This window comes from Grus americana, chromosome 26 (genome assembly GCF_028858705.1).
Source record: "Grus americana isolate bGruAme1 chromosome 26, bGruAme1.mat, whole genome shotgun sequence".
Lineage (NCBI taxonomy): Eukaryota > Metazoa > Chordata > Aves > Gruiformes > Gruidae > Grus > Grus americana.
Genome location: NC_072877.1, coordinates 4,675,479 through 4,692,197, shown reverse-complemented (window position 1 = coordinate 4,692,197; position 16,719 = coordinate 4,675,479). Strand labels below are relative to the sequence as shown.

The following is a 16,719-nucleotide window of genomic DNA, read 5'->3' as shown; positions in this document are numbered from 1 at the left end:
TTCCTGCTGCTGAGCTCAGCTATGCAGTGGGCTAGCAGGAGTGGCAGCACAGGAAAAGCTCCCACTGCCAGAAATACACGAGTGCTTTTAAAAGATAAACGTTTACTGAACTACCCACCCTCGGAGGAAACTACACGAAGAAGAGGAGCACGTTCCTCTCACATTGTCTTTAGTGGTAGGAGGTTTGAACTGTTTTTATACATCCCTTTTCAGGCGCTTGTTCAAAGACAGCTATTTGCAGGGTGTCTAAGCACAAAGACAATCCCAGACTCTAGGCTCATCTCCTCTATCAAGAGTGAATCTAACTCAGAACCCAGTTCCTTGCCCTGAAAAAGAAATTCACTCACACCTGAGCAGGCAAGAGACACTGCAGTGTCCCTGACATCTATATTCAAAATCACCTTCACTGTTTAGCTCACATGTGACTCCTTGACAGAAAAGACTGCCACTTAAATCAGCTCACCCCTGCCCTGTACTACCTGCTAATCTCTCCAGAGCTGTCTAGCCATTTATGTTAAGCAGCCCTGATTGTTCCTGCTGACAACACAGATTTTCATCAGCTCATGACACAACCTACCTATCAGTATCTATACATGGCTTTCCATCGCCACCGTGTCTGAATGTCTCCAGCACAATGCAAGACACCTCTTGCAGAATGGCTGAGAGAAGTGAGCTTGAACCCAGCGCCTGGCTGGCAAAAAGCTGCAGTTCAGCCCTGGCCTCAGTCAGCAAAAACAGTCAGAAAAAGAAGCAAGAGAGTCAAAGTGGCACCATGCCCTACCAGGATGTGTGGCACTTGCGTCACTGCTGGCCAGACACTCCTGCCTGGGGAGGAGCAGGACTGCGATCTTTGTGGGTGACCAGGAGCCAGAAGCACTCGTCTGGCTGGAGCTGGAGGTGGCTGCTGTCGGGCAGCGCTGCTGGGTGCCAGCCCCCAGCCTGGCCAGCACCAGAGCCCATCCGCCTGCTGGGCCTAGGCCAGAGCTCCTGCTGCCAGCACGCAGCCCGCACGCTGCGGCGGAAGCCTTGAGCTGGAGCCCGGGCTGGTGACCATGCTCAGGCCCGAGCTGGAAGCAGCGCTCCCCATTTCTGAGGCCAGCCCCAGACAGGCAGCACCACATCCTTCCACAGAGGTCAGCTGGAGGATCAGCTACAGTATACTCACCCCTACAAGGTTTAACTGTGGCTGCAACTGCCCAAGTTACAAACCCAAGCGACATCTCCCAAGGTCATGACAGCAAACTGTTCCCCTTTTTCTCTGAACTAAGGGCTCTTGCTCATGGTCTTGCAAGTTGTCTGCTTTTGAACCTTTGAATACTTGAAACCTTTGCCCAGAGAATTTCCAGTTGTTGCCCCACCATGCAGGAAAGTTTGTGTAGGTAGCTATTGCTACTAAGGAATAATAATCCTCACTGGATCACATATTATTTGAGATCATTTTCCTGTAGATACCCAGGGGAAAAAAAAAAAAAAAAGATATAGAACCACCTTTGGATTACTTTTCCTAGACAGGACTTTCAGAGGAACAACTCCCTGGATACCAGCTCTAATGCAGGTATTTCTCAATTTTGGGAAAGCTGCTGTCACCCAGAAATACAGCAGCCTACAGCCAGGGTTAACCATGGCAGTGGAAGAGAAAGCCCACAGAAGAATACCAGGGACAGGTTTTCCACATTTCAGACATGACTGGGGCCCAAGGGGAGGCAGTCCCCTGTGCACTGTTGTGATGGGTTGCATACTAGGCAACTCCACATGCTTACAAGCACAGATGCCCTCTGGTACACAAATGCAGGCAATGAGTCAATTATCAGCAGTTGCTTTCCAAGAACCATCCTTTCTTCGTGTCCTCTCAGGCTGACAGCGTGTTTCCCCCCACTTCAGTGACTTGGGGGAGTCCACAGATATTGAAGTGTCTTCCTAGCAACGCAACCGCTTGTCCCACCTTTCTCCTGCACTCAGGAGAGTGGATCTGGCTCAGGCTGGGAAATCACAGCTCACCATCAGTGCCCTCCTTGCGACCTCTTTCACTATCCACCTACTTTGCGTTTAGAGCTAATCACTCAGTAAACCCAAGCTATCTCCACCTCAGAAGTAGCAGAGAACAGGGGGTGTACCTGAGCCCAAGCTTAACAGCAGACTCCATGGAAGCTGGAAAAGCTGCTCCCACTCTGCGCATTCTCTTCCAGAGGCACAGATTCAGATGGACAGACTGCTGGGTCTTCTCCTCCATCTAAAAGCACAAGCCAAAAGCATCTCTTCCTTGACAAAGTTGCAGACACTTCTCCTTCCCCCAGCACAGACAGAACAGAGGCACAGTGTTAGCAGTGAGGCAGCACCCAGTCCCCGAAGTGTCTCAGTATTTAGTCATGGAAGGACGCAAAAAGCAGACAGCAGCATTTTCAGGTATGCCAAAACTGAATCTCACTATTAGCCTGACTGATTTCAGCCTACTAGCTATCTTCAAAAATCCTGCACAGCCTGTGATGATGTTGCCATGTGCCAGCTGTCTGACTCCAGAGAGGAACTGTACTGAAGGTGCTCTGGAAAGAATCAGATCCAGTTCAGGTTCTGCTGCTAGAAGAGGACAGGGGCCCCTTACCACATTGCTGCAGCCACGTGAGATGCAGCGGTGAGGCAAGTACTAGCTGTCTGGACAATCACTCAGTCAATCTTAATAGGGCCAAGGAGAAAGTCTGCCAGACGTGCCACCTAGACATTCTCCAAGCAGCTCTTCTATAGCACGCTTCTGCAGCAGCGGATTAACGATGACTTTGGCTGGGAGCTTCAGTCACCTCTGTGAAGCTGCCTGGGCTGTATATATGGGCAGGGCACAATCTACAGCTCTTCCTGGGGGGCCGTGCACAGGTATGTGCTACTGATTCCTAAGGATTAAACCCAGCCTCCTCTTAACGTCTATACTTAAAAGAATCTTCTTTACCTAAATGGATTCATTAGGAAAACTATAAACCACACATGTGAAGCCACTCACACTACAAGATGCACTGTGTCACCCCCCGCCTGGCAGAGGGAGTGTCAGAGGAGCATCAGGCTGTTCCTTGCACAGAGCACCATGCAAGGAAGACCCTGACGTGAAGAAACACGAGCCACTGTCTGCCCACGTGCCTGGCAGGCACCGAGCTGAGGCAGCACGGGACACCCTGGCTTCTCCTCCAGGTAGGAGAGGCACGCACAGGTCAACAGGGCCAGAGGAGATTTTCCTCTGCGTGACCAGCACAAAGGAGTTGCCGTGCCCCAGCAGCTGTTTCAGTAGAAGGGACTTTGACAGTTTCTACCCTAACAAATGCAATCAGAAGCTGTACCAAACTCTTCACTCTATGGAGGGAGGGTCTTCAGATCATGCACAGCAGAAAGCTGCTTTCTCCTGAGCCCTGAATTAAGTTGTTCCATTTTAGTGAAACTGGCCACCACTGATCTTGAATAAGACATCCCAGCAGCTACACACTGAAGCTTTCCAGAAATGTCCCCCAACTCATCACTTTGCATCTATTCTATTGCTCCAAGTCTCCCTGCACTGGGAGCTGAACGCTCTGCTGCAGAAATCAAATACAGAGCGCTAGCCCGATAGGAAGCAGCACGAATAACACACAAAAACATGGTGAGGCAAAAACAAGACTTCTATCCTCATCCTGCAGCAAGAGACAGTTCTGGGAAAGCTCTGCCAGCTTCATGCTTTCTAAACAACATGAAGGCACTATAAGCCCCTACAAGCTTACAAAATTCCTCAGAGCTCTTCACTCAGCTGCTGATCATGCAGACCATCCTGTACCAAGGGCTCTACTTGCTCTGGAGTTCACTGACCAAGGCAGCCTTGAGCTTGAGGATTAGCTGTAATAGTGGTGCAATCTCCCTGAAGTCAGCCAGTCCAAAGAAGCAGGTCAGAAAAAGCTGGAAAAGCAGCAAGGCCCTCTGTGCAAGATCTGCTCTGGTGTTGGCTTCAGGCAAAGTCCATGCACGTAGCAGAACTGCAGATCATAACACAAATTTTACGTGGGCAGTATGAAGACCCCATGGCTCTGGCACAAACACCCTGAGTGTGAACCAGTTGCTCTGGTTAAGGAGAGCTTTGTAACAAACCTGCAAATGCTGTCTGACATTTCTAAAGCTTTGATCGTGATTGCACCTTTCACAACCTGATTGCGGAAAACACAGCTGCCTGTGGCTCCTGGAGGCACTCACTCCTTGGCCCGGGGCAAGAAATGCCATTATCAGCACAAGGTCCAGGTAGCAATTCCAAATCCAGGCCTACTCTGCAGGCAAATCTCAGATACCTGTAATGGCAAGGGTGGATATTTTACAAGGATAGTGCCAAAACATCAGGAAAAAGCAGCATAACTCCACTCGGGCCATATTAGAAGGGGCTGTACTAACACAACTGTATCCACACTGGGACACAGGCTGCATAGGCAGAACAAAGCTCATGCAGCCTGCCTTCCCCACAGGCAGGGCCTTTCCAAGGAAGGACAGACTTGCTGTTTGGTCTGCATAACAACACTTCAAGGGACAAACTAAGCAAGTAGAAGCCCCGAATCCCTAGGCTCATGGCCATGAGCTGACATTGTCAGAAAGACAAAGGGAACAAACTTGGTAAACTCTTCACTCTCCCTTCCCACTGACGGTAACGAGCTGGTGCTAAGCACCCCACACATGAACTTATGGCTCTCCCATGACATTCCCTTTGCTCTGAGCTGCAGTTTCCATACTTAACATGTTCCCACTCCTTGCTGCTCCTTCTGCAAGAATCAAGATTTGCTCAGCCAGCAAATACCTTTATGTGCAGTGTTTTTCTGCTCAATGGATCATGTGGCAAAGATGGTGCAGAAGTATCCCCCCCTTCACCTCAGAGCAATTGGCCACTTGCACAATACTCAGGGTTGCACCGACCCTGTGACAAGATCAAAGCTGATGGGGGAAGGTGGAGTTTACATAGCTGGTTGCCACACCATTCAGTCACAGTTTCCACCCGATAGCCTAATTTAAAGAACAGTGCTAAACTGGAACAGGAATGAACACACAGGTGCAGATTTAAAAAGAGAGCACCCTGCTATTTACAGAGGCTGTATTCGCCTTTGAGGATAGATGCGCTCTGTCCACGTCTGCTGTCAAACCAGCCTGGGATCTTGAGAGGCAGTAGCTACAGTCCTCCCTCCCTCGGGACTCCAAGGGGACTGTGGCAAGGCTGCTGCAAAGCCGCCTTGGAGGGAGCGCTGTGACACAGACTGCCCTCAGGAGCACCAGAGCCAGGCGCCTGGCTGTATTCCAGGCACGTCATAAGCAATAAGGAATTTGACAAACTGTGTGGGCAACCAGCCCCTCTGCATCAGCAGAGGGAAAGTTGTCCTGCTGGGTTATTTGCCTGCTTCCAAGGGTACTCCTCCCAACACCGCTGCTGCCTTGCCCAGCCCCACCACGGCCGGAGGGGACACGGCCCGGGCAGCCCCACGGCTCCACCGCGCCGCCCCGGCGCCACCTGCCGGCCGCGTCCCATCCCGGCGCCCGCGGGACGGCCAGGACGGTGCGGCGGCTGCGGCAGCTGCACCCCGGCGTCACCTGGGCCCCGGCCCTGCACTTACCGCTCGCCCCTCAGATGAGCTGCACCGCTCCCGAGGCCACCAGCGGAGCGATGGTCTTGTACCGGATCAGGTGCTGTGAGCCCTCCTCCAGGTCGATGGTGTAGTCTCTGCCAGACAGAGCTGAAGGTAAGCCGCCTCCCCTCTCGCTGTAACCCACACCGCTTTGTGAAACTAACCTATTTATGTGCGCCACACGGGCAAGCGCCCACCTACCTTTGCTCGTCCATCTCTGGCTGGACCAGGATGTTCTCCTGCCGCTCCAACACCCTCAGGAACACAAAGGAGTCCAGGTTGGGCTTTGGAACTGCAGACAACAGATTCAGAGCACAGGCTCAGTGGTCGCTCATGTTCCTCTGCAGGACACCAAGCTAACAGAGGGGTACGAGGGACAGCAGACTCGTGGCCAGTAAAGGGAACGCCAGACACTTCTGATTGATGTAGCGTGCACTGCCTCAGCGTAAGACAAGACTCAATGGCAGGGGCCAGCATGATCCTCTGACAGCAGCATCAAGCCATGTACCACACAGCAGAGCAGTGTTATCACACTGTCATTCCATCATCTTTGCTTCTGCTGAGTGCCAGTGCAGGACTAGCCCTTAACATTTCATGCTCCCCAGAGCTTCCCCCTACCCCTGCTGCTATAATTTTCAGATGACCCTGCAGTCTGGATGTACTCACCTGATTTTAGCAGAGACACTTTCTGCAGGTTGGGCGGCATGTGTTTTAGGGCCACGTTTTTCAGATAAGTCTCCGTGTTTGCCATGTACCTGAAACAAATCATTGGAGCATTTACTGGATTAATCAAATACAAATTTGCAGGGAGGGCATTGACTCAAAACACCAGCAAGCAACATCTCCCAGTCCTACAGGCATGGCCAGAAACCAGCTTAATGGCTCGCCCTGGTAACTGGCTCAGAGTTACCAGAGCTACTTCATTTCAGCTCTTTCCTTGTCCCTAAGGAAACCTGGTAAACCCTGTGATTCTTACTGCAAGCCTGTCTAAGGCTAACAGTCTCAAGAACTGTTCAGCATAACACATGGGTGAGTTCTATAACCTATAAAAAGGGAGGGAGATGCCTCCAAAACATACTCACTCTTTAGCAAAAGCAAACTCCTCTGGTGATAGAATGGAAGGCTCCCCTTCGGCTCGAGACTTCTCCTTCTCCAGGACATGGGGGAAAAACTTCTCTATCTGATATGGGAACAAAATCCCAAAGGTTGAAACAGACCTCTCCCAGTAGCTCAGTGCCTACAGTCCCCACTCCCAAGGCTTCCCCAGCAAGCAGCGGTCCCTTGCCCTACAGGTATATGCAGCGGCCACAGGCCTGCCCACATACCTGCTCCTGAATTAACAGCGGTATGGTCAGCTGGGGTCTCCAAGCTGCACAACCATCCGTGTACGTGGCAGGACCCAGGCAGAACACGCAAGTATTCAATTGTGCCATCCTGGCCTTAGATGAGGTAAGAAAAGGCTCATAGCAATGCTGTGATCCTCCTTCATCACAACAGAAAAGCGCATCCAAGGAATTAATTGAGTTGCACTTTGGAGGACACAGAGAGAGAGCACGCTTTAACTAAGTGTCTTGCTGAAGCAGGAGGCATTATATAGGTAAAAATCACTCCTGAAATTACCCTTTTTCATCCCCTGGGCAGCACAAGCGAGTATTACCTTCACAAGCCTACATCGCAAGTAGCTGCTGAGCACATAACGGATCCTTTCAATCTCCATGCGGTGAACGCTGACCTTCAAGTCTCCTCTCTTTGCCCGTTTCAGGTTTTCCTCCTGCAAGGAAAGGCAAAGAGAAATTAAATGGCTGAAGTGTCAAACAACAAGAAATACAGAGGAAGATGGGTTTCGTACATAGGACCCACAAAACCAGACTGCAGCTGCTTTTGGTGACACAAAGCACGCTATTTCCTTATATCTCCTAGTCCCCTCTCCAAAAGAAACTCAGAGAAGCTACTCAGAACAGCCTTCTCTCAGGGACAGGGGAGCAAAGAATCCTGGCAATCCCAGAGGGACCCAAGCACCTATCTGCCAGGCCAGACAACCAGGGCTTGCCTGTACCACCGCCCAGCAGAACCTACCATGTGGTCCAGCTGCTCCACAACACACTCAATGATCTCAGGTTTGCTCTCCAGCAGCTCTGGAGCAAACTTCTCATTCAGCCAGGCCTGAAAGAAGGCACACTGTAAGTAGAAGGGCAGAATGCACCTGCCATATGCCCCAGACCCCAGAGAGGCCAGAAACTCAGCCCTCCCCACCTCCTCCAGCCAGCCCAGGGGCCCGGGCCCCAGCTGCCCCACGTCTCCCCTAGAGAGCTCAGGACCCAGTTTTCAGTCACACACACACCCCCCTCCTCTTCTCCCCCTCCCCCCCGATCTCCCCAGAGACCCGGCCCTCAGCCCACACTACCTGCTCCAAGCTGTGGATGAGCTGCGCCGGGGTGAGCACCAGTTCCTCACTACCCCCATCCGAGTCCCCCTCCGTCCCCTCACCGCCGGCTGCCGCCATCCCACCAAAGCCTCCCGCCAACGGCTGCGCCCCTACGCGCATGCGCGGACCGCCCTACTGCGCAGGCGCCTGGCCCCCAAGAAAATGGCGGCTGGCAGCGCAGAGAGGGATCAGCGCTCTGTCGGGTCAGGAGCCGCCAATGGCTGCTGGAAAACAAAGCTTTATTAGAAGCGGGCAAAAGGAGTGCGGCTCGCAAAACACTACTACTCTTTGACCACGCAGTGAAGGGACAGAGGAGAAAGGCCGGGCTCCGTGCCGCAGGGAGAACCAAGCCCCGCCTGCAGGGCCCTGCTAATTAATCTGCTCATTAAGCAGCCCAGGGAAGCTGCTCCACAGAGCTCAAGTCTGGGTTGGGTGTGAGCGGCCAGGACAGAAACGTGCTCAGTGCGAGGGGGCAGCAGGGGAACGAGTGTCTGCGTTACAAACCCACCCGCGTTAAGGTGCTTTTCCTATGAAGACAGACACTCTGAAGTATATTGCATTTCTAAGTACAACAATAAACACTGGCTTTACCCGGAGTAAACCTTACCAGGTGAACTGATTGTGAAATGATGCTAGCTCTTGTTTGTTCACAACCACGACCCTGCTACTGTAGGAGTAAAAACCTCACCCGTTGCGCTACTTTATGCGAAGCAGCGCTATCAAGTATCACACAGACACGGTTTAAGAAAAAATTTACTAATCCATTAGTACTTCTGCCAATATTGCAACAGATGTGAAAGGCAAACACTGTTACAGTTTAGAAAAAACAAGTTTTATACAATTAAAATATTAAACAAATCTCAAAAAAAAAAAAATCAGTGGCTGAGTAAGAAGCCTGGAATTTCAGATCCAGTATTAGCACCTACAGTACCACCAAAAGCCAAAACACTCGATCTGTTTTGCGTAAGTCATCGACTTTCCCAAATACTTCAATTCCTTCTACGATTCGACAATGACACTCAGAACCTAAACCAGGACACCTTTGCTTTGATAAGGGAAAAGGATAAGAGAAAAATATTAAGCCAGCTTGGTTTGTAGGAACTTTACTTTTGCAGGTATTGCCGAGGAATGTCGATGCATGTGGGATACTAAATAACGCGCAGTTCTACTCTTCAATAGTGTGCCAGCAGACAGAATTAAGAAACCATCTTACACAACATCTAACAGTTTGTCAAATCAATGTTTTCCTATAAATTATATATAATAAATCCATAAACAAACAGTTTTACACTTCACATATTAATCAGAGTAGGGTAGGAATTGTTATGTTTATTGGTTCAGCATCCATTTTATTGTACTTACTGTTTTATGAATGAATAGACCCCCCCTCTTCCGGTGAGCATGGACAGATGCAATAACAGCACAGATACAGCAGTAGAAAAAACACCAGTATTAAAGTCCGGCTAGGCCTCCCCTTCTAGGAACAACCTAAACATTAAAACAAGTAACACTTTGCCTTCTGGTTTTCCACGAGAATCAGCACAGGAAACGTAAAATGCTCGTTGCCTTGAGTCACTTCTCGCCAGGCAGAGGCTCCCCTCACTCCAATATTGAACCAGAGGGAAGGCCTCGCTTCTGGAAAATTCCCAACTCGTAGCTTTCCAAAGCCCGATGGATGTACAGAAGGGTTTAAGAACTAGGGAGGAACAGCACTGCACTTAAGTGACTAAAACTAGACTTTCGCTGGGCTAGGCGCCCCGTTTCTTTCAGAAGAGTATGTAGCTTCGCCACTTCTGCTTTTTCTTGGGGGAAAAAAAAGTGATCTCATTGGTTAAAAGTCTGCCACAAAATGGATGCTGATCAGCTAGGTCACCCCATGTGGAGCAGTTTTAGGAGTTAGTCCTTGTAGTAGATGGCACTGTGGATCTGGCAGCAGAGAAAGGAATGATGCTCTAAAGTAGGAGGTAGGGGAACTTTGATACAGCAAGTCCACTGTTGAGCTATCTGCTAGAAAAGAAGTTTCATATTATTAGAGACTATTACTAAATAAAACCAACAAAACCCTACAAACACCTTTACATAGCTATATTTTGTTCTCTCAGGAGGTATGAGGCAGGAAATGTAGGGTTACCACATGCTGCAGTGAGAGAAGCAGGAACAGAAGCCAACACTCTCGATTTCGCGTGTCTAACAGGAAACAAAGACCTTTACTACTTTGTTTCTTTCTGCATAACAGGCATAAATACTTCCAATTTCTTTTCTGCGCACATTGCCAACAACCTAGGCTTACACTGCCATCCCAGGATCCACAGAGTACCCAAGACAAGGGAGCCAGTTCAAATTTGAGCTTTTCAAAAGCAAAGCTTAATGAAAGTTCAGTAGGTATTCTGGAAACTCAGGCATAGCAATTTTGCAGTTCTATACCACATACAACTAGCATGATCCTTTATTTTAGCCTTTCTCTTTCAAGTCCTCAGTGCTGGGACTGGCACTATTTAACATCTTTGTTGGTGACATGTTCAGCAGATCGAGTGCACCCTCAGCACGTTTGCTGATGACACCGAGCTGTGTGGTGGGTCGACACGCTGGAGGGAAGGGATGCCATCCAGAGGGACCTGGACAAGCTCAGGAAGTGGGTCTGTGCAAACCTCATGAGGTTCAGCAAGGCCAAGGGCAAGGTCCTGCACGTGGGTCAGGGCAATCCCAAGCACAGCTCCAGGCTGGGCAGGGAATGGATGGAGAGCAGCCCTGAGGAGAAGGACTTGGGGGTATTGATTGATAAGAAGCTCAACGTGACCTGGCAATGTGTGCTGGCAGCCCAGAAAGCCACCCGTGTCCTGGGCTGCATCCCCAGCAGCAGCATGACCAGCAGGTCGAGGGAGGGGATTCTGCCCCTCTACTCCGCTCTGGGGAGACCCCCCTGCAGTGCTGCGTCCAGCTCGGGGGTCCCCAGCACAAGAAGGACATGGAGCTCTTGGAGCGAGTCCAGAGGAGGCCACAGAGATGATGCAAGGGCTGGAGCACCTCTGCTATGGAGACAGGCTGAGAGAGTTGGGGTGGTTCAGCCTGGGGAAGAGAAGGCTGCGGGGAGACCTTAGAGCCCCTTCCAGTCCCTGAAGGGGCTACAGGAAAGATGGAGAGGGACTGTTTGTCAGGGAGTGTAGCGACAGGACAAGGGGGAATGGGTTTAAGCTAAAGGAGGGTCGATTTAGATTAGATATTAGGAAGAAATTCTTCCCTGTGAGGGTGCTGAGGCCCTGGCACAGGTTGCCCAGAGAAGCTGTGGCTGCCCCTGGCTCCCTGGCAGTGTTCAAGGCCAGGTTGGATGGGGCTTTGGGCAACCTGGGCTAGTGGAGGGTGTCCCTGCCCATGGCAGGGGGGTGGAACGAGGTGGCCTTTAAGGTCCCTCCCAACCCAAACCAGTCTGTGATTCTATGAACTAGCTTATGTAATTGCTCAAAACCCACATCACCTACAAAAACATTCTGCAATAATTGCTGTGAAGTGAGTCATGGCAAATGGCTTGTGCCCAATATATGCAGATGCAGTTGATAACATACAAACTTATTCCAACAGCAGAACACAAGTGTCATGCAATACAACAGATTCCCAAGTGCTAATAACCAGATAAAGAAGGATATTTTGAGACAGAATTGGCATCTACAAACAATGCCAAGTTACAAGCCAGAGTTGTTTAGAAACAGGTATGCATCAGCAACAATCTTCACCGTTTTGCTTTACCAGAACTTCTTGTCATGGTTTGCTCCAGCTTGTAGTACATTAATCTGGTTTATATGCACTGTAAGTATGGGTCAGTCACAAGCACACTACCAAAAGTCTCTCTATCCTCAAGACGTGTAGCAGAGGCAGGTTAGAAAAAGCACTGAAAGAATTTAGTAATACTACCAAGTACAGTAACTTGCATTTTCCCTTTAGGCTGTGCAAGATTTGACTCTTAGAATACGCAGTATTCCAAGATTCAGGACAGCAGATAAGATACTGTATAAATACAGAATATCTTATCAAATGTTTCTGAGCAGGAGAGATTTGGAAGAATCCCACCACTTGGCACATGTAACCAAAGTGTCAGCCCTGATAACAGTAGTGCTCTGTTCAGTCCGTTCTGGAACAGAAAAGCTGCTGTTCAACAGTATACAGAAGTCAATCTTCTATACACTTAGAACCAAGAAGGTAAAATGTCATTACTCACATTGATTTGTTCTGGATTCTGGGGCTAATAATATTGACTTCTAGGCAAAATACAAGGGGATTCTTAACATGCTGTGGTTATGACCTTGATTTCAGAAGTGCTCAAAACATGGAAGCTTTTAAACTGGACCCTAGTGCGAGGCACCATGGAAAATATTCAAAAGGAAAACCTGTATCTTTCACAGCAGTATAGGCAGAGCAGGTGCTAGTATAGCACCATTGACGATTTTCCTTCAGTATTTCTCTCATGCTATTAGTCTGAAAAGTGTTTGGAGATCCACAATAAGCATTTAAATAGTGACCTATTTTAAAATCCAGATTTAAGGGTTAGTCTTAAGTTTGTGTACTCGGAACCTTATGACAGAAAAGCTTCAAGAGAATAAAAAAGATTTTTATCTACAGAACAGAGAATGATTTTGGACATAATACGGGTTTATGCATATTTATACAATCAAGACCTGAATTTCTCTAAAAGTAAATCTGGTATCATCTGATCTGTATTAACACTCAGTGGCATAATGCCAAGTATTGGTATTTCTACTTATTCAGAAAACATAGTCCACACAAGATATATGTGACCAGCCTTTCATTACATACAGTGGTGGGATAAATATCCTGTCTCAGTATGACAGAATCTACCTCTCTGAGCACAGAAAACAGATTGATCTAGTGTGAGGTTAGCACATACCTGAGACTCCACGGTTTTATCTTCCGCTGGTCATACCTCTGTCTTCATAAATGGTAATTTCAATCTGCACAGAAAAGCTGTTAGGAAAACATACTATAAAAAGATGATTAAAAAAAAGTGGAAAAACATTACAAACACGTAAGAGATGCCCTGTCAGGTCAGATCAGCGGTCTATCCAGTCCAGGACTGTTTTGACAACAAGAACACAAGAAGCTGCATGTGGAGGGTTTGAGAGCCTTGCACCTTCTGTCAAATTTCAGAAAAGGCTATGCGCTAGACAAAAGTTACCACTGCTACCGTTCAGTACTAAGTCACTGACCAAACTGAAAATGCTTTTACTCAAGTTGAATGTTGTTTTTTTCCAGGAGATGTGTGCATAGAAAAAAATGTAGAAAATATATTGAGAATAATGAAGTCATGTGTCTAAACAGCTTATAGCTGTCACCTACATAGACAACCCAACTGCAAGGAATTAGCCTTACCATGCATATAACTGGCATTCTTGGTTGCTTCGGTTTCAATATTCTCAAAAAATGATACGCGTTACTCATTCTACCCCTAGATTTGCTATGCAAGGTCTTTACAACTACTAAGGTAATAACTAGATAAAATGCCTGCAGTGTGGTTCAAGAGTTGAAGAAAAAAGGTTAAAATAAGCCAAGTGAGAACCAAGAGCAAGTGCTAGGCTTGTATCAATCACAGTGATGTCACATGGCAAAATCTTCACCAGAACCTGAGCGGAGGGTTACAAATTAAACAACAGCCATCTCTTGTTTTCATGTTATCACCTTCCATCCTATCAAGTTGCTCACTTTTTTCCAATTGGACAAACTGCGTTTTTAGAGGTCACTGAAATAGAGGGAGCATCTAAAGTGTTGGAAGTACTCTGTTTATACATACTGCGTTTTCAAGCAAGTCTTGAAGGACAAGTTCCAATATTGCATTTTCATTGTCTTTTGATATGACAAATCTTAATGTACTAAAATCTGACCAGAGAACAGTACACAATGGAGATTAACAAGACTAGTCCATATTCTGCTACACGAAGCACAACCAGAGGGTACCGTAGCAAGATAAACAGGTAGCACATCATAGATGGACAAACCAGAAGGCAACCTAAGAAACCACAGAAGGATACAACTCTTAGTCCTCTTTCAATGGGGTCTGTCAGAAGGAGGCCCTGAGGAGCATAGATCTTCTCGTTCTGTTCCTGAATGAACTTGGCAATTTTCTTTAGAACCTGGTAATAGAACAGCACAGATGTCACAGTTCCTTAATCAGGTTTAGAGTTAGAGCCACAGCAATATCACAGATACAGCAACGTTGGGAGAGCCTAGCACACAACTGGAGACAGAACTCGTTGATTCCTCTGAAGTACAAGCAATCATTATGTTACTCAAATGGACTAACACAGACAAGTCTGTCTGATGTATACATGCAATCACTCTGCAGTAAGATCCAGAGTCTACACGGAATTTGTACAACAACGGTGCAAGTCACAGAAATCCTACCAAGAAATAACTCTTTGACTGAAGTCTAATGAGACTACTGCCTTCCAAGTAACAAGGTAAACAAGAGAAGCGCACCTTTTCATAATGTGTTTCCATGCACAAGAAGATGGTATAGGCAGTCAGACAGGCGAGACACCCTTCAAGGTAAGATTGGCCCCCAAGTTTTTCAGCTTCTGCGTAGAGATTATTCAGTGTTCGGACAGTCTCTTCAAACTGCTGCCTATCAATCTGCAAGAGAAGTCAAGTTTAGCTGTCATGCCCTGCACATTTCAGAACTCTCAGATATCTTCAGATACCTGCCTTCATTTATTGCTTATTTGCACTTCCACACTTTGCAGCCACTGTGTTTAGAGCCGAAGTCTGAAGGACACCGAGTTACAGACCTGTAGTTCTTTCTTAAGTATCTGCCAAGTCATTACAACAAGTCTGAATTCCAACACAATGTGAACACAAAACAAGTAAGAGTAACATAACTAAACCGATATGCAATTTAATTGGGGGGGGGGGGTTGGAGAGAAGCTTAATTCACATGCAAGGAGATCTGCTAGATTAAAAAGAGTGGTTAGGGACTGTATTGACAGAGCTAACTCTTAATATCAGTAATGCCTTGCTGCTGCAGTGCTGGTCAAACAAGCTCTCAATAAAACAATACAAAACAAAGAAACAGGGAAGAAAAGAAAAGTGCAGTAAGAAAAAGAAAAGGCGTCAGCATGGAGTGCTTGTTTTGCTATCAGTTGAAGATATTACATCTGACAGCATTAAACAAAATGAAAGTACTTGAGACGGTACTTGTGAGGCTGCTGAACAGGCTCAGCAGAACTGGCTGGTCTCCACACAAGAGGACAGCGTTAACGCACCACAGTACAACAACGCGCGCTTTATTCTCACCGACATAATGAACGCATTCTATTTTACTGCTACAAGAGACAGCTGCCTTCCTCAGGATTAAAGAAAGCACAAAACACCAGCATTTCATAAACACTAAAGAGAAACGTTTTTAACTATTTGTCATGCAGCTTTTCACTGAATATTAAAAGTATTTTCTTACCACAATTGATCAGAAATGCCATTTGGACAACAAACAATGCTTTTATGTCAAAAAATAAACAATATCCAAAGCAGGATATGCCTTTAAACTTTAAAATCATGCCTTTAAACTTTGAAATCATGCCTCTCTCCCACATACGCGTAGGGCTGTAACGAAAAGAGAGGAACAGAAAGCGCTAGCCGCCTTAAAGACAGACACGAGCTCAGCACAGCCCCGCCGGGGTGGGCCGGGCGGAAAACTGCCGCCAGGACCGGGGCACGGGGGAGAACCCCCACCTCCCTCCCACACCCAAAAGCTCGGCTTTGGGTACAGGAGCGGAGGTTTGTGCAGGGGACCTGCCACAGGCCCCGGAGAGGCGCTGAACGGGCTTAGGGCCAGGCGAGTCCGTCAGGTCACCCGCGAACGCCAGCCGGTCCCCGTCCGCTCGCCCTTACACCCACGGCCCGCGGGCGTACGCGGGGCCCAGCCCTTCCCCCGCTGCTTCGATAAGCGCCGCTCCCCCCGCGATTCGCGAGCCTCAGCGGCCGCGGCGAGACGGGTGGCGGGGGTCGGCCCCGGGCTGCCCGGAGCGGGCCCACCCCGCCTTACCCTGTTCTCCAGCTCGGCCGGGAACTTGCTCTGGAACTGGCACCGCGTCCCGCCGCTGTAGTCGCGCTGGATGAACACCTTGCCCGACACGGGCGCCTGCTGCGGCCTCATCGCGCCGCTGCCGCCGCCGCCACTCGCGGCCGCCGCCGCCGCCCACACCGCGCCGCTCGCCCCGCTCCGCTCCGCCGGGCGCCGCCGCTCACTTACGGCTGTCGCAAAATCGCCGGGACAACTCCGGGCTGAGAGAAAGGGCGGAAGTGCCGCCTGGCGCACGCGCCACCGCTTCACCGACCCACGGAGAGCGGCAGCGCGCAGGCGCAGCCCCGCGAGGCAGCCGAGCCATGCCCGCCGCCTGCCTCCCATTGGCTGCGTGGCGACTCCCCCTCCCCTCACAGGTAGGGTTACCCCACGTGCACACCTCGTGGTACAGCCCGCGTGACGCCTCCCTCCCCCCCCCCCAAACCACATGGTACAGCCCTGACACACACACACACGCACGCACGCACGCACGCCCCCCCCCCCGCACGCGGGCGGCGCAGCGCTGCCCCCCCCCCCAGCACGCAAACATGGCACCGCCCTGCCCCGGGCCTGGCTGCTGGGGGTGCCGGGGCCCTCACCGCCCCTCACCGCCCCCCGGGCTCGTCTGG

At 49.4% G+C, this 16,719-nt stretch overlaps 2 protein-coding genes across 3 annotated transcripts; both read right to left on the bottom strand.

Annotated features, from left to right (window-relative positions):
* Positions 1-5,588: 5,588 nt before the first annotated feature.
* On the bottom strand, positions 5,589-8,154 carry GINS4 (GINS complex subunit 4). Its single transcript, XM_054804762.1, has 7 exons — positions 8,008-8,154; positions 7,680-7,766; positions 7,261-7,374; positions 6,686-6,783; positions 6,270-6,358; positions 5,805-5,895; positions 5,589-5,698 (listed from the first exon to the last, which is right to left on the bottom strand). The coding sequence occupies exons 1-7, from the start codon at positions 8,146-8,148 to the stop codon at positions 5,602-5,604; spliced, it is 717 nt and encodes a 238-aa protein (XP_054660737.1). The 5' UTR covers positions 8,149-8,154; the 3' UTR covers positions 5,589-5,601.
* A 609-nt stretch (positions 8,155-8,763) lies between these two features.
* On the bottom strand, positions 8,764-16,247 carry GOLGA7 (golgin A7). 2 transcript variants are annotated; one of them, XM_054804766.1, is made up of 5 exons: positions 16,073-16,247; positions 14,512-14,664; positions 14,064-14,165; positions 12,926-12,989; positions 8,764-10,035 (listed from the first exon to the last, which is right to left on the bottom strand). In XM_054804766.1, the coding sequence occupies exons 1-4, from the start codon at positions 16,181-16,183 to the stop codon at positions 12,942-12,944; spliced, it is 414 nt and encodes a 137-aa protein (XP_054660741.1). In that variant the 5' UTR covers positions 16,184-16,247; the 3' UTR covers positions 8,764-10,035; positions 12,926-12,941. The 2 variants fall into 2 exon arrangements, with proteins under 2 accessions (XP_054660741.1, XP_054660740.1); XM_054804765.1 differs by having other exon boundaries at positions 8,764-10,032.
* Between the last annotated feature and the right edge of the window lie 472 nt (positions 16,248-16,719).

What these genes read in the sequence shown, in the direction of transcription:
- GINS4 (XM_054804762.1), bottom strand. Translation starts at nt 8,148, where the DNA reads ATGCGCGTAGGGGCGCAGCCGTTGGCGGGAGGCTTTGGTGGGATGGCG. An exon ending in TCATCCACAGCTTGGAGCAG is followed by an intron (nt 7,767 to 8,007) that starts GTAGTGTGGGCT and finishes GCCTTCTTTCAG; the next exon opens with GCCTGGCTGAATGAGAAGTT. An exon ending in GAGTTTGCTTTTGCTAAAGA is followed by an intron (nt 6,359 to 6,685) that starts GTGAGTATGTTT and finishes GATTTGTTTCAG; the next exon opens with GTACATGGCAAACACGGAGA.
- GOLGA7 (XM_054804766.1), bottom strand. Translation starts at nt 16,183, where the DNA reads ATGAGGCCGCAGCAGGCGCCCGTGTCGGGCAAGGTGTTCATCCAGCGC. An exon ending in TGGAAACACATTATGAAAAG is followed by an intron (nt 14,166 to 14,511) that starts GTGCGCTTCTCT and finishes TTCTATTACCAG; the next exon opens with GTTCTAAAGAAAATTGCCAA. An exon ending in TTGAAAGAGGACTAAGAGTT is followed by an intron (nt 12,990 to 14,063) that starts GTATCCTTCTGT and finishes TTTTCTGTGCAG; the next exon opens with ATTGAAATTACCATTTATGA.